This window comes from Lissotriton vulgaris, chromosome 9 (genome assembly GCF_964263255.1).
Source record: "Lissotriton vulgaris chromosome 9, aLisVul1.2, whole genome shotgun sequence".
NCBI classification, from domain to species: Eukaryota; Metazoa; Chordata; class Amphibia; order Caudata; family Salamandridae; genus Lissotriton; species Lissotriton vulgaris.
Genome location: NC_141697.1, coordinates 413,500,046 through 413,517,958, shown reverse-complemented (window position 1 = coordinate 413,517,958; position 17,913 = coordinate 413,500,046). Strand labels below are relative to the sequence as shown.

The 17,913-nt window shown below is 46.7% G+C and overlaps 1 protein-coding gene across 1 annotated transcript in view; it reads left to right on the top strand.

Moving 5' to 3' along the window:
• LOC147690197 (uncharacterized) overlaps positions 1-17,913 on the top strand; it is a 519,116-nt gene that overhangs the window by 447,338 nt on the left and 53,865 nt on the right. The window contains exon 5 of the mRNA XM_086936651.1: positions 16,183-16,752. Coding sequence (XP_086792777.1) covers positions 16,183-16,752 — 570 coding nt within the window. The remainder of the gene's footprint in view (positions 1-16,182; positions 16,753-17,913) is intronic.

The following is a 17,913-nucleotide window of genomic DNA, read 5'->3' as shown; positions in this document are numbered from 1 at the left end:
AAAGTACATGCAATCAATTTAGAGGAGAAAGCAGATAGACTGGGGTCCTGAATAGCAGGATCCCAGTCATTCTAAGTCGAAAACAGCGGTACATCAGCAAAAAGTGGGGGTAACTATAAGAAGCAGATCCTACTCTCCTACAATGCCTAGGTCCTCAACGCCAATCTTTAAATGCTGCGGTTGCGCAGGTTGAGTTAGAGAGGTGCTAGTTAGAGTACCTCTGCCTACCTGATGAGCTTGCCAGTGTCCTCTTGATACTCAAGAAACCAAATCCATATACTGAGGTTGCAGGACTTATTCAGTGGAGTGAGTTGAACGACTGCAACACTGTCAAATCTCAGCTTTCCGAGGTCCTTTGATTTGCTTTGTACCTTGCATAATAGGGCATGGTGATTGCTATATTTGATGGCTGTCGGCTTAGTCTGGCTTTATGTGTCTGACTGATTAACCTTCACTGTTTAGTGGTGAGGCTTGCTTTACTTGTTTACGCCCACTTTGTTGTTTCCCAATGAGATTGTAATCTTGATAGCACCCCTTTTGAGCTGATTGACAGTTGTCCATTGTGACTTCAACCCAGAATGCAGTTTTGTGGCAATAACTTCAGCTCATACGGTCAGAGAACTTATGACCCTATCACTTTGACCATCATTCACAGTTTTCTACCTCGATACGTTAGTTCTCCTCACCTGCCCATCCTTTTTACCCATGGTGGTCTCTGTATTTTGTATGGCCCAGTCTATTACCCTTCCTTCTTTGCTTCCTCCTCCACACTCGATCAAGGACAAGGAGTGACTAGTTAGACTGTTTGGTGTCCTCCTAGATCCATCACACTCATCAGGACAGAGTTGATACAGTGTTGGACTGGCCTTTCAGGTCAAGTGGGTCAGTGTGTGGCCCCTTTTGTGTTTGCCTCTGTGGCCTGATGGGATTAAAAAAACATCTGTACACTGGTCCTTTCAAGCTGGCCTATTTGACAATGCCAGACTATCTAAAAGGCCAGTCTTACAGTGAGTGGATAGGCAGCTCTTTGTGGCCTTTGCGGGAACTAAGAAGTACAATTTGTTGACCTAGTGCTCCATTTTGCATTGGGTCATATGCTGTATCAAAACCTGCTACTCCTTGGCCAAGAAAGGCCCTCCAAAGGGTATTCATAGCTACCTCAACAGTTGTTTCCTGAAGCATCCAGGCTACCTCCTTATACTGAACCTAGATGCTGGGAGATCAACGTTGCATGCTTTTACCAAGCACTACTGCCTTACAACGTGAATGGTTTACCAGCAGTACTCCATCCCACCTTGTAGGGTGGTATTGCCTTGGAACTCATTCACAAGGTGAGGAATCTGCAGGAAGATGTATCAACAGAAGAAGTTAGTTACCCTTGGTAACAATATTTCTGGTGAATACATAATCTAGCTGCACATCCCTCACTGCTCTCCCTCTCTTCCTGAGTAGTTACTGTCTTGACGAATAAGAAAGATCTCAAGGTATGCAGATATGTTATATGCTGCATTTGTCCCTCTCTTTACCCTTTTGGTTCCCCTTCCCATGCTCTGACGAGGTATGAAAAAAGTTTAGCAACTGATGCCATTGTGCTGGTTGGCGCATAACCTGTAATGTCTGGAGGTGGAGGTACAACTGGAGCCACATTGTGCCACCTGCCAGTGCTGATCTACTGCTGGAGAAACGTTTACAGGACTAGTGTGAAGTCTGGAAGGATGATTCATCAGGTGAGGAATGTTTGGGAAGATATGTACCCATCAGCAATATTGTTAAAAAAGGCAAGTAACTTTTTTTTCTCTCATTTTCCATGCACCTTTGTCGAAATGAGGGATGTTGAATGAAGTTGATGTAGTCTATTCAAAATGGAGGAATTATGCTGAGGATAGTGATCAGGTTGTTTGTGCACATAGTGAATGGTATTGCTCTAGCTGGGTGTGAGAGTGCATTTGTTGATTGAAAGTTACTTTGTGTGGACCAGAGCTCTTAGATTTGAGAAGTTGTTCAGTACATGCTGCTTAGGAGTAATGTTCACTCTGACAGGATAAGCAGTTAAAGGATGAGATTTGTTAGTTCCTTTTGTTAATTTTAGAAAATTATTTTAGTGGTGTAGTTTTAACCTTTGCTTCACCATATTAATATTATTAACATATTTGTATTCAGTGATTGGTACAGTGGTCAATGCAATGAGGTTTTTGCTATAGCTACCCATTTGTTTAGGCTGTCCTGAAAGATGCCTTTCTTTTTTATTACTGACAACTTGACATTTTTTCTGTCTGTTCATCTTGCATTATTATATTGTTTTCTGGCAGCCCAGTATCCTGATGCAATAACTGTCTGCAGAAGTAAAGACACACACACACACACTTTGCTTCTCCAAATGGTCACAGACAAGCTGAATTTAAGAAATGCTTGAATTGATAATGTTCTTATTTAACCCCCCTGGTCCGCATTGTATGTACGTGGGAGGTGGAAGAACAGCAGTATACTCCCATTTCGCTGCCTCTAAATATTGCTGTCTTTCTCAAGCAAATGCATGCTAATTATCTGGTCCATGTGTTCCTTTCCCCTTCTTTCCATTGGCTCACATAAACTCTCAACCAGCATCTCATTCTATAAGTTCTCTGTGCCGTTTAAAGCTTATTCGAGCAGCCGAGCTTGTTGTTAAGCATTTGTGTTCCTTTGCGCAAATGGCTGAATACTTCTTCCGTCACTGTCTCCCTTTTCCATCGATATGGGTGTTAACTGCTAAATTCCCCATTTCCTTCTCTGCCATCATTTATTTATGTATTTGACATTTCTATGGCTCAGCGAATCATCCCCAGGGGGATCTCTCGGCAGTCGGCACCCAGCAGCACAGGAAAAGCAGAACCCTCGCCCAGCCTGGGCCCCTAGAACAACCAGGTTTTTAGGCTCTTCTTAAAGTGACCCAGAGATGTACAGCCACGCATCGCTTCCGGTAGCCTGTTCCAATGGAAGGGGGCAAGATACGAAAACGCACGCCCTCCCAGTCTAGATTTATTCATTTTGCAAGGGACTAAAGGATTTTGATTACTGGATCTCAGCTGGCACCCCGGGACATACGCTCTTACCTTCTTTCTTAGGTATGCCGGGCCCAGGCCTTGCCTTGCCTTGAACACCAGTATAAGAAGTTTAAAAACTGCTCTCTTCCTGATGGGCAGCCAATGTAACGATTGCAGCAGGGGTCGGATTGGGGCACGTCTGGGCTTATTCAGAGCCATTCATGCAGCAGTATTTTGCAGTACCTGGAGCGTTGAGAAAAGTTCTTCCCTGGCTCCTACCAAAAGTGCGTTCCCATAGTCCCACTTACTCACAATCAGCGCCTGAATGAGTCTTTCTTGCATCCAAAGGGATCCAAGGAAAGACTTTCCTTAGCATTTTCAAGATCCCAAAACAGGAGCTAGACAGTGTTTTTAGATGGTCTTCAGAGGATAGTTTGCTATCCAATAGGACTCCCAAATTCCTAGCCTGTTTTGTGGGGGAAGGAGAGTCCCCCAGTTCTGAAGGCCACCAGTCTGGTGTCCATAATTCCTCCGCCTTCCCAAACAGGAGGATCTCCGTTTTATTGGAGTTGAGCTGGAGAAAATTGTCCCCCATCCAGGCCACTATGTTCAACATACAGGTCTTAAACTTAGTTCTGTTGACCGATGGATCAAATTCAAATGGGATTATCACCTGTGTGTCGTCTGCATACGAAATCGTCTTGAAGCCGCAGGACCTTATAATGACAGACAACGGGGCCACATATATTTTGAACAGGGTAGGGCTTAGGATGGAGCCCTGGGGTACCCCCTTATCAAGTGGGGTGGTTGCTGACCTATATTACTCTAATTTGACCCGTTGAGATCTATTTGCCAGAAAGCTTTCCAGCCATGCCAGTGCTTGGCCCGCGACACCAATCTCCTCCAATCTACAAAGCATGATGGAATGTGAGATGGTGTCGAAGGCTGCCGACAGATCTAAGAGCACCAGCATGGTGGGTGTCCCTTTATCTAGGGAAATTCTGATACCGTCAGTAACTTCCATCAGGGCTGCCTCAATGCTATGTCCTGCTCGGAAACCCAATTGAGCGGGGTCTAGTAGTTGTTTCTGCTCCAGATAGCCTGTCAGTTGCTGGTTAATCATCTTCTCCATGACCTTCGAACAGCATGGCCGAAGAGGAATCAACCTATAATTTTTCATCTCTAATGGATCCGCTGACGTTTTTTTCAGGAGCGGTCTGATCAGTGCATTCTTCCACTTATCTGGGAAGATGGCCATATCCAGGGAGATGTTACAGACTTCCATGAGCGAAGGAGCTAAGATGGTAGACAGTTCTGCCATAATGAAGGGAGGGGCGCAGTCTGACTCTGATCCTGACTTGGTTGCTGCAAGTGCCGCCCTTACTTGCTCCGTAGTAATGATGGAAAAAGAGTTGAGCTTGGTTAGGGAGGGGTTCCTAATCTACGGGTTGGGTGCCTTTGCGGCATCTCCTCCCCCCGTAGAGTTATAGATGTTATCTATCTTTTCTCTGAAATGGGTAGCTACCTTATCGCATAGTTCTTGCGTATGGGGGACCGCTGTGCTACTCACAGTGGGATTGGTAAATTCTTTTAGTATCTTAAACAATTCCTGTGAGGAATTATTTGCCTCCCTAATCCGCACGTTCAAATGTTCTCTTCTGGCGGTTTTGCAGTGGCCTAGGTAAACTCTATGTGCCACATTATAAGCCAGCGTGTCCTCAGTACATTTAGTTTGTCTCCATTTTCTTTCCAGACCCCTGCACCGGCCCTTCTGCTCTTTCAGTTCTTCCGAGTACCACGGTGCAGGTGGTCGTTTCTCGTTTATTTTATGTTCATCATTCATTATAATACTGTCTCTGATTGGAAACGACACTGTGACAAGTTAGATTTCCCCCATTTCCACCTTAGACAGCATGTCTAGTACCACTTTTCACAGATGACCCGCTTTCTTACTTTAATATTCTATTTTTAGGTCTCGCCTGAGACAGCGCATGCGCTGTCTCTTCGAGGCATTTAGTAAGTGGCTTTTAAAAGTGCCACCAGAGGCTTTTGCTGGCCTACAGCTTGCGTTCACGAGCTTGTGCACGCGCACACCTGCCATTTGTGTTTCTATTGCTGTAATCCGGCTCCTCTGCTTGCACTACCCCCCTCCCTTTTCCCCCTCCCTCCTGGTCAGCTTCATTTGTGTCTTCTAGCTGTGAATCATGCTCCTCTCCTCGCATTCCCCCTCCCTTCTCCCCATCCTCTTCGTCAGTTTCATTTGTGTCTTCCAACACTGTGAATGCTCCTGCTTCCACCAGGCACACACACTGTCTTCTAGCTGTGAATCATGCTCCTTTGCTCGAACTCCCACTCCCTTCTCCCCTCCTCTTCATCAGTTTAATTTGTGTCTTCTATCACTGTGAATGCTCCTGATTCCACCAGGAACACACACAATCAGTCGTCAGTGCATGCTTTCACCAGGCATAGACACCACCAGCCATCAGTGCACGCTTCCACCAGGCATACACCACCAGCCGTCAGTGCACGCTTCCACCAGGCACACACTACCAGCCGTCAGTGCACGCTTCCACCAGACACACACTACCAGCCGTCAGTGCACGCTTCCAACAGGCACACACTACCAGCCGTCAGTGCACGCTTCCACCAAGCACACACACCACCAGCCGTCAGTGCACGCTTCCACCAGGCATAGACACCACCAGCCGTCAGTGCACGCTTCCACCAGGCATAGACACCACCAGACGTCACACACTACCAGCTGTCGGTGCAGGCTTCCACCAGGCACACACCACCAGCCGTCAGTGCACGCTTCCACCAGGCACACACACCACCAGCCGTCAGTGCACGCTTCCAGCAGGCACACACACCACCAGCCGTCAGTGCACGCTTCCACCAGGCACACACACCACCAGCCGTCAGTGCACGCTTCCACCAGGCATAGACACCACCAGCCGTCAGTGCACTCTTCCACCAGGCACACACTACCAGCCGTCAGTGCGCGCTTCCACCAGGCACACACTACCAGCCGTCAGTGCACGCTTCCACCAGGCACACACACCACCAGCCGTCAGTGCACGCTTCCACCAGGCATACACACTACCAGCCGTCACACACTACCAGCTGTCGGTGCAAGCTTCCACCAGGCACACACCACCAGCCGTCAGTGCACGCTTCCAGCAGGCACACACCACCAGCCGTCAGTGCATGCTTCCACCAGGCACACACACCACCAGCCGTCAGTGCACACTTTCACCAGGCACACACACTACCAGCTGTCACACACTACCAGCCGTCGATGCATGCTTCCACCAGGCACACACCACCAGCCGTCAGTGCACGCTTCCACCAGGCACACACACCACCAGCCGTCAGTGCACGCTTTCACCAGGTACACACACCACCAGCCGTCAGTGCAGCAGGCAGGCTCTTCTCAGAGTTTCTTGGTAAATATGTTTGATGCCTGGGAGGGAGTGGGTTGAGTTTCCTTAAACCATGCTGAGTATGCAGGTGCGGTGCATGAACTCCTGTGTGAGTGAGTAGTGCTGCCTGGGGCTCACTCACTCCACACTTGTAAATTGCACCTGCACCAGGCTTTTTCTCATTTGCAAAGTTCGGCGCATGCGCACAGCTAGGCAGCCCCACACCCCCGGGAATGACTGCTTCCTACAACCAGAATGGAAAAACATTCAGAGCAATAAAAACAAGTTCATTTGATGCAAAGAACTGTTAACAAAAACCATGTGCAGCTATTGTAGATCTGGCAACTTAAACAAAACAGCAACAACAACAAAAACAAGCATTGGCATAGCCAATAGGTCTCGCTTTTTTGGACCCTATAAGTATTTGGTTATGCAGCAGAATATCCTTGGTGCAACAACACCAACTGTTGCATGGCTAAACACTTATAAGTTCCCAAATGCGAGACCTATTGGCTATGCCAATGCTTGTTTTTGTTTGATTCAAACTCGTTTTCCTTGTGGTTCCAGTGATGATGGGATTATTTGCTTTAAAACTAACTTTATTGATAGGTGAATGCACCTTTTTTATGTACTTTCACATCACTCTTACCAAAGCACTTTTGCGTATGTTTTGCAGTTTGATGGTGCAAGTCCTCTGACCTCTGGTCTGAGAACTGCTCTTCTCCCCAGCAGCTCCGCTGTTTGTGCGCACCCTGTTCACCTCCTCCTGTTAGGTGTTCGAGGCTGCCCAGGTTCGGTTTTGTGCCCGCTTCGCTCTTCCTCCGTTCTCCTGCTGTGCCTGACCCTGCTTCTGGTGTGTTTGTTGTCTAATTACGTCCTTGTCATTTCTTGTTTTTCCTGCTGTTGTAATTGTAATTGCTGCTTCTGGTGTGTTTTTTTGTTTAATTCTGGTCAATTCTTGTTTCTCCTGCTGTTGTAATCGTAATTGTTTTGGCCTGTGTTTTCCTCCTGCTTTCCCTGCGGCCCCTCCCCCATGCCAGTTCCCACTCCTGCCTCCCAGCTGCACGTCCCTCCCCCTTCTCTATTTATGGCGGTTGCTGCCCGCAAGCCCGTCTGCGCCCGACCGCGACCAGAACAAGGGACCCTGGACCTCCTGCCATCCACCGCTGCAACTCAACCACCCTCCTCTAACTCAACCCTGGAAGAAACAACTGCCAGCAGTTCACGCCGAACACGACCCACTGACAGCTCTCCTGCCGCCATTGCTGCCAGACCTTCACCACTGCGCTGGCCGCCAACCCCGCCGACACCCTAATATGTATCCTCCTCAACGCGTTTGCTCCTTGCACAGACACGCCAAGGAAATCTGGAACCTCCTGAATACCCTCTCATCCGATGTCACCTTCTTCACAGAAACATGGACCAACGCCTCCTCTGCCCCGCGCATCGCTATCCCGGACAGATACAAGATCCAGAGGAAAGACCGCCCCAACCACCCGGGAGGAGGCCTCGCCATTGCACATAGAACTCTCTCCGACTCCAGCGACACCTTCCCCGCCGCTGAACACCTGTACTTCCAGGTCCAGACCAACCCCAACTCCACACTCTGCGGCACCCTCGCCTACAGCTCCCCCAGTCCCTGAACTTCCACCTCAACAACCCACCGACCCTAACTCCACCACCCTACGAGACAACCTTGCAAACATCGAACTGAATCAACTCGTCACCACGCCTACCCACAAAGCAGGACACACCCTCGACCCCATCTTTGCAATAGGAAACATCGCCACTTCAGTCACACCACGCAACCGCCATGAATGGATCACTACTGCACACACTTCCTCGTCGACAAACCCAAAGCCGCCAAAACCTGCTGCACGCCCCGCAAAGGAACAGGAGCAGAGTCACAAAAGAGCAGCTCAACTCCAGCCTCAACCACAACCCACCCACCGTTGCAACCAACGCCAACCTCGCAGCCAGGGAATTTCACACATGGATCTCCAACTGCTCAAACAAACTCGCCCGCTACGAAACTCTGACAAACAATGCCCCAGGAAAGCCGCCTTGTCCACCACCGACCTCCAGGATACCAGGCTCACAAGCAAACATCTGGAGAAGGACTGGAGAAATAACAAGACACCTGAAAAACACACCACCTACAAGAACGCAATGACGGAATTCCACCAACTCATCACAACCACCAGAAGTACCTTCATCCACAACAAAATCCTTGCCAACTCCAGCAACTCCAAGGAACTCTTCAGCGTCATCCAAGAGTTCACCAAACACCCCAGCGAAGCCACCGACATCACCCCTTCCGAGGACCTCTGTGAGAAGCTCGGATCCTACTTCCACCTGAAGATCAAAAACCTCTATGTCAACTTCAACAACCATACACCCAACTCCGCAACCAGCCCACCATCCGGCAATGACGGCCAGCCCATCATCCCCTCCTGGACACCAATCACTACCGAAGACACTGCCGCAACCATGAAAGGCATCCACTCGGGGGCCCCCAACAGACCTCTGCCCACCACACACCTACCACGGAGCTGCCACCGCCATAGCACCAGACTTGCGAAGCACCATCAACTCGCACACTTGAATGAATGAATGAATGAAATGATCTTTATTCGGATTTTGATAGATCCATAAAAGTACATACAGAATGAAGCATTTAAAACACATAAAAACATGTATAGAAGTTAAAAACAGCCCGATTGGGCATGAGCAGCATATGTGGCGTAAAGTGCATGATACAAAATATAAGACATTAAACAGTTAACAAATGCAATCATAAATTTCTGTTTAGCCAATACCAATATTCATGGAATCCATACATATAGTTAATCCTCTATACAAATTATATTTAGATTTTAAAGTGCGTTATGCGTTCATAGGCCATTATGCATGTTCCATACTTGCCCTCGATCTCACACAGGCTTTTATGAAGCAGCTTATAGTGTATATAACATCGTCAGTTGGTAACATTTGTAGAAATCTCAATGCCAATTTAAAGTCCCTTAGATTATATTTTCTAAAGATCGGCATTAGATAATGATGGATATACAATTTATAGTGGCCACAGAAAATAAAGTAATGCAATAGAATTTGTTTCCCTCCGACAGAGCACGGACAATCCAGCTCTTCTAGATTCTTATTCTAGCCGAGTGGGAAACTCAGTAAATTGACAATACTTCCATCCCGGAACCTAAATAAAAGGCTCCGGTTCCATCTTCCTATTGGTATTGACAAGTATCTACAGGGCTTGTTTGGCTTATTTGAATTATTATTACCTGTATCAGTTAGTGGAAGATATTTAATAATAGCTGGTTTCATTAATTCAGTTCTCATACGTTCCTCTTTATATATTTCAAACAGTGCCCGTTTTACATTATTCTTGTGGGCGGGGACAATGGTGTTTGGGGAGCTAAACAAAGAGCCATGTCCCACGCTCAACAGGCTATTCTTGACAGCATTTAGCCAAGGTATGAGATGGGATCGTTCATGTAACAGGCAATCTGAGATTATACTGCGGGTCAAGGAAGCCGCTGGATTTGTCCATATTTTTATCCAAAAGAGCGTAGGCCTTGACCTAATAAAATCAGCTATATATGGCAACATAAGTTCTTGGTGACAAATGAATGTGGGCGCACAGGAGGTTCCACCCAGCACCTTCCTACAGAATCTATTTTCCTCCAACTGCAAAGACATGCTGTTACAATAACCCCACCCGCAAAGCATTTGGAGTACGCCCCATTAATACTGCGTCATCCGCATAAAGTAAGGTAGTAATGGGGGAACCATTTATAATTGGAACATCCTTAGAGTTCTTACTCAGGGCAGGGCTCAACCCATTAATATATAAAATAAAAAGCAATGGGGCGAGTACACAGCCCTGTCGAACTCCTCTTCTAATAAAAATATCATCAGATAGTTCACCATCATTATTAATACGTACTCTTGCCTTAAGATCCCTGTGTAAATATGAAAGAAAATATACCAATGAATCATCTAAACCATAATCAAGCAAATGTGACCATAACCTAGAGCGATTGACAAAATCAAAAGCGGAACTCAAATCCATAAAACCTAAATAAAGTGGGGACTTTTTAACGATAATATATTTGGCCATGATCAGATTCAAGTTGAGACACTGCTCAACCGTGCCCACATGGCTTCTGAACCCCAATTGGCTGCAATGTAGCACATTATTATCCTCAGCCCATTCCCTTATCCTCTTGAATAGTACCCTACCAAGGACTTTTAATGTATTGTCGATCAGTGAGATCGGACGGTAGCAGGCCGGATCCGACCTGTCACCTTTCTTGAATATTGGTACGATGACACTGTTCGACCAGGATTCGGGGATTGAGCTGTCGGTCAGATTATTAAATAGGTTGCATAATAAAGGGGCCCAAAAATTGATTTCCGATTTAATCTGGTCGATAGATAGACCATCGGGACCAGGGGCTTTATTGCTAGCACTCTCCAAGATTGCATCCTCCACCTCAGATATTAAAAAGTTCAGTTGTTCAGCATTATTTAATAGGGGGGCAGAATCTCTAGAAAAGGCTGTTATAGCATAGATTTTAGAGAAATGCTCCACCCAAACCTCACTGTTTATATTACAGTTAATTGGTTGGATGTTAGAACCAAGAGATCTGAGTGATTTGACTTCTCTCCAAAACCCCGCCGTGTCTTTTAGCGAGGCAGTCCGCCTGAGTGACTCCCAGTGGTTAACCACTAAAGCCTCAGATCTTATCCGTAGGGCGAGTTTATATTTAGATCTTAATTCTCTCACTAGGTTAAAATCCCTAGGATTTTGTTTTAAGGCCGCCCTCAATTCTCTGTTGGCCTTTGAGCACACGGAGTCGAACCAGCGAGGGCTGTGATCTATATTGGGCCTGGATGGTTTAGAAGATTCACTTTTAATAGCCCCACAGAGATTACTAAATGCAACAACCAATGCTTCGCCAGTACTATTAAGTGACAAGCAGGTCTCTATTAATAGAGGATCTTTTTTAATTACCTTGGCTAGGATAACTTTATTATCCACCCCTTTCCATATTAGTCTTAGTCTATCAGTAGACAGTGCCAGATTTTGTGGCCCATTCTCAATTCTCAGAGCAGCCTTTATGGTCTGTGGATTGTCTAGATATATTCTGAGCGGGTAATGGTCACTATATGCGGAGCAGATAACCTCAGCTTTTCGAGTTATATCACACAGGGACAAACAAAGAAATATATAATCTATCGTGGAAGCGCAGCCTTGACCTATATAGGTGGGTGTAAATGTATTTTCAGCACTAATACCAGCAATTTCCATAGCATTTACTAAGTTGCGGGATGCTAATAGATTTTTCAACTCTTCACCATTACGACATGGAGCACTAGTGCGATACATATGAGCGTTAAAATCACCTCCGATGCAAATGCCATCGAAGGACCCATACTTCAGCCCCTCCACGATGTCATCAATAAAATTAAACAAAGACAAAAAGTTTCCATTGGGATGATTAACAAAGTCATTATTATAAAAATTAATTATGCATAAAATCATCCTGTTAATGTATTTCATAGCCATAAAACATCTGCCTGGTGTAGGGATCTGTTTAGTTTGTACCCCGGGTTTTATCTTAGACCAAATTGATAACCCCCCACTGGGGCGTCCCATAGATGAAGCAGAGGCCTTTAAATGAAAGCAACAGAAGCCCTCCATTGTGGGATTAGTTGTGCACCAAGTCTCTTGAAGCAACAATATGTCACAATTATTATTGACCCAGTCAGACCATTCTTTGATTTTCAGTTTAGAGTTAAGACCCGCTATGTTCCAACTTACAAGAGAAAGTACAGAATCCAAAAAGTTTTTGTTCATAGGTTGGCCTCTTACTGTAGTCCCTGTCAAGGAATGTGAGGCTTCCTGATTTTCATTGATTGGAGTTGGTGATGGAAGTTAACTGACTTAATCGGAGAGGGTCAATCTAACATATCCAAACCTGACAAAGGTGCAAATCTATTAAATGTGTTAAAAGGGAAAGCAACTGGCTGAAATTGCATAGCAGGTGGCTGAAAATACCTGGATGGAGGGTGGAATTGCATTAAAGGTGGTCGAAATTGCATAGGGGGTTGTCTATAGAAGTAGCTTAGAGGTAACATAGTTGCAACCGTAGAAATGGCCGAACAGTTACCACTTCTATTAAGCAAATGTCTTACAGTTCCAGGATTTTTGAAGTTAAGAACTATACAATCTCCGTCCTTATCTTTAGGTAATGGTCCAATCCAAGACACCCTGCGAACCGATATAATTTCTCTTGACATATCATATCCAACCCCCTTGTGTTTAGTCAGCCAGTCTATACACTTGTTTCGTAGTTGTACCCAGGATTCCCCCTGATCCTCCCTCAACAGTGGTACTCCTGCCAAAACCAGGACGAAAGGACAGGCATCCGGTGGCAAGTGTAAGGGTAAAACAGGCGCTTCGTGTTTACGAGGCCTATTGGACCCTGCTTGGGCAGTACCTTTATTCTTATCTACAGTTGATGTAGTTGCTGTAGTAGGTTGGGTAGAGCCATCATTCTTACTGATGGCATTTTTGTTAATAGTAGCCACAGGGGCAGTTTTTCTAGGTGCAGGAGTTGGAATAGATTTAGCAACTGTACTAGGTTTTACACACTTAACCCCTGTATTAACAGATCGGGGTTGGATTGTAGGTTGTATGATAGACGGTAATGATGTTCCCGGGTTATTCGTGCCCTCATCCAATACGATGCGAGTATCCTGTTCTTTTAGTGACAGAGTGTTGCTTAGGGATTCAAGTTCTTTTAAGAGACGGTCGGCTCTGATTTGATCCAAAATAATAGACCCCTTCCTTTTAGCTTCATCATTTTTAACCAGGTTATCAAGTCTGTCCAGTCTTTTAAAAACATTATTAAACTGGTTGATCATATGTTTTTCCAATCGATTAAAAATAGTATCCACTATAGTTTCTATAAGGTTCCCATTTTGTCTTGAGAGATTGTAATTATCTCCCATTAATGTGGTTTGGGTCCATATAGTGTTAAAATTCCCACTAGGGTGAATAGTGGGCGAAGGAGAATTGCTATCCATATGCGCTGACTCTTTATCCTCCATAGAAACAGTTACCACCCCCAAAGATTTTTGTTTATTCCACAGGCTTTGGGGTGTGGGCTGACTCTTGTTCGATAAAGGTTGTTTCCTTTTATTGGCGCTTTGCTTAGTAGTACCTCTTTTTCTTTTTTCCCCTCCCAGTTTGTTACTACTAGAGTCCGTAATATCCAGGGTAATAACGTCGTTCTGGGAAACAGTTGTAGTAATAGGGATAGTTTCTGTTGGCAGAGGTACTGGAGGTGTTGAAGACAGTACCGGCTGTAGAGTAACAACAGCTGTTGTTAGGGGGGCAGAGTCTGCTGCTATATAGGTAACAGTATTTTCATCTTCCACAACAATGGGCACGTTAACAGACGGGTGTAATGGCTTAACCACAGTAACCTCAGGGATAATATGTATGTTTCCATGTGCACAGTTAGTACCACTCGATTTGTTGTTAATAGCAAGTGAGCCATGGAAAACCTCCTCTCAGTCTCCACAATTTCATTAAAGGCAGTTTCAATCAAAGTTTCAAATGATGTGATGAGAGAGACGGAGGTATCAGCACCCTGGGTTAATATATCAGTATGGGTAGTAATAGTAGTGCAGTCACCCATGTTAGTACCTGAGTATAGTACGTACGTTTGAAGGGAGTCTTAGGGGGGTGGCCCGCCCGACCACTGTCGTCCACGGACGGCCACAGACGGCCAGCCCTTTGCCCGGGCTTAGCCCCGGGCGTCCCGCGATGCGGGGCTCCTTCTCCCTTTATAGCGCCTGGTCGCGCTCACTGGCGCGTGTTGCGTCACCTCCACGCGCCGCCGCGAGGCCTGCCGGGAGCTCTAGTCCCCCGGAGAGGCGGCGCGGAGTCCAAAGCCCAGGATAGACTCTCGGCGGTGGCGGCGGTGGCGTTCTTCACAGGCAGGTTATATCGCCCCAAAATGCCTCTCTGCGGTGGCGACTGAGTTGCTGCACAAGATAGAGCAGGTAAGTGGCTGTAATTGACCCTCGGCGGTGGCGGCAGGTACGCAATTCTCCCCCGCTCTGCCGGGCTCCTTCTCCCTTTATGGCGCCTGGTCGCGCTCACTGGCGCGTGTTGCGTCACCTCCACGCGCCGCCGCGAGGCCTGCCGGGAGCTGTAGTCCCCCGGAGCGGCGGCGCGGAGTCCAAAGCCCAGGATAGACTCTCGGCGGTGGCGGCGGTGGCGTTCTTCACAGGCAGGTTATATCGCCCCAAAATGCCTCTCTGCGGTGGCGACTGAGTTGCTGCACAAGATAGAGCAGGTAAGTGGCTGTAATTGACCCTCGGCGGTGGCGGCAGGTACGCAATTCTCCCCTCGCACACTTGAAGCCAGACTACATGACGCCGGTATGCAAGGAACTGCCCTCGCATGGATCCGATCATTCCTCAACGGCAAGAGCCAAAGGATCAGACTGCCACCCTTCCTCTCTGAACTCACGGAAATCAACTGCTGAGTGCCCCAGGGATCATCGCTCAGCCCAACCCTCTTCAACATCTACATTGCCCCCTCACCGGCATCGCCCGACAGCACGGCCTCAGCATAGTATCCTATGCCAATGACACCCAACTCATCCTCTCCCTCACCAAGGACGCCACCACCACCAGACTCAACTTCCAGGAAGGAATGCAAGATGTAGCTCCCTGGATGAGCAACAGCTGCCTGAAGCTCAACTCTGAGACGACAGAAGTCGTAGTCCTCGGGACCACCCCATAGGCATTGAACAACACCTGGTGGCCCACCGCCCTCGGCAGCCCCCGACCCCTACGGACTACGCCAGAAACCTCTGCATCGTACTGGACTCCTCCCTCTCTATGAACCGACAAGTCAACGCTGTCACCGCCTGCTGTTTCAAAACCCTCTGCATCCTCCGTAAGACTTTCAAATGGATCCCCCTGAGTCAAGGAAGACCGTCACCTACGCACTCATCACCACCAGCAGAATCGACTACGGAAACACCCTTTACGCCGGCATAAACAAGTTGCTACTCCGCAAGCTCCAGACAATACAGAGCACCGCCGCCAGACTCATCCTAGGTATCCCATGACACATGCACATCAGCCAACACTTACGGAAACTCCACTGGCTCCCCGTCGAGAACAGAATCACATTCAAGACACTCACCCATGTCTACAAAAGCCTACACAACACCGGACCCCAATACCTCAATGACAGAATTACCTTCCACGTACCCAAAAGGAACCTCTGATCCGCCATCCACTCCCTTGCCGAAACCCAACGCATCCACAGAGCCGAAACCCAACACATCCACAGAGTCAAAACCGGGGGAAGAGCCTTCTTCCACATCGTGGCCAAGACCTGGAACGAGCTCCACATCGACATCAGACGCGCCCCCTTCCTGAACACTTTCAGGAAAGCTCTCAAGACATGGTTTTTTGAATAGACGGAACTGCTGACCCCCCCCCCCCCCCCTCCTCTTCCACCCCACAACCCCCCCCCCCCAGCACCTTGAGACCCTCACGGCTGAGTTAGCGCGCTTACTATTCCCCGATTGATTGATTGATTGATTGATGGTTGTGTTTAATGACATGTATTTTTGTGTGGTGTAGCTTGCAATAATGCAGCAGTACTTTTAACGGATTTCTTTTCTCAGTTTCTAGATCCCTATGATGGAGACTCGGAGGAAACGTCAACACATTCAGATTGTAGTTTGACTGGTATAAAACCGCAACAAACATACAGTGAGGTTCGTTCTTGGGCTTCCAAAGCACAAATGTGCTCAGCATTAGCAGATCTCTCTTCCATGGAACATCCACAATGCTGTCTCAGTCGCACTGTGTCCACAGTCCTTATAGCTAATGATGTATTTATGCAACCTCTGGATTTAGAAATGCCTTTAACAAACCCAAGTGGGGAAGCGTGGAGCTGCTCAACTGGGGTTGCCCAACCCTCTGAACAGTCCATGGACTCAGGGGTCATCAGTGATACGGCCCGGTTTCCTCCAGGACAGTTTGTGTTGATAGGAATACATCCTGAAAGATCCACCAACCTCCTTGGAGGTACAGTGAAGGCAGATTTGCATCAGCCTCACTTGACATCCGGAAGCAGCTGTGAAAGTAGAATGTCCAAGCCTCCTACAGAGAAAAGAAAGCAAGGATTCACTCCTCTCGAGTGTGCTGGAGAAAAAATAAAAAGGAAAAAGCAACGAGTTGCAGAACTGAAGGTACACACATTAAAGTTTCAAGATGTATATTTTCCGAACTTAGTTTAAATTAATGAAACTATAATTTGGCAGATTGCTAGAATCCGCACTACATCATTATCAACCCCTATTTATAACATATTTACATGGATTCTTTGCAGTATATAATTTCGATGGTGTTAATTTTGGAATGTGTTTATTGAAATTCTTGTATCTGTGTGCTCTTTTGTATGTTTTCCCTGTTAAATTGTGTATATTTGCTGTTGCTATTTGTTTCACCTTTAAAACACTGAGCATTCCAAATGCACAGGCATTTTATAGAAATTGATCCTCTTAAAGCCAGTTAAACTAATATCCAACATGTATGTAAATTGTGGCCGAGTCAGCACTCTGAAAACGGTAGTGGGGCATTTAGTCTTTCAAAAGTAAAACACGGCCAAAGGTTTGTGGGAAGACCCAGGCTTTACCAAGAAGTTCTAAACCGGTCAAATTCAGTTATCTTGGATATGACACATATTAGGTTATGTCAATCATAGCGGTTCACATAGCAACTTTATTGGTTTAAATATGCAAACATATTGGATGTGTCAGTGTGTACTGCGCAGGTTCGTACAAGTTTTATCGGTTTACATGCATTGTAAGTGTTGGTGTCAGAACTCCATTCAGAGGAACACAGGAAATGCAGGGGCTACTGGGACTCAACTGTGGTGGTGGAGGCTATTTACTCCTGATACCCTTGGGCCGAATCTAATATGGATCCTGAGCAACTGGGGCAAGTACCCCTGCTGCACTTGACTTTCAGTGGTATCTGTGGACGAACAGTGAAGGCTCCCTCTTGGGAGAGTAGACACAGGTCAGTGAACATGACTCATAACTCAAAGTGCACTCCGTAATGTGAATAAATCATTGTCCAGTCAAATATATGCTTTTATATGAAAAAATAAGTATTTTGTTTCTAACTCTACACATTCAAAGAAACAACAACATTCGTAAGCAACAACACAATCTCCTTGAAGTCGGGGCTCTAGTACTTATTTGACAAATCCCTGTCCCATCCTCTTCCTTGCAATGTTGTCTGGGTTGTTCCCCATACACAGATCGTCACATCAAGGGAACTCTCACTAGTAAGCCTTTCTCAAGAGTCCACTTTGACTGATAGGAAATAGTCAAAAGTGTCTATGG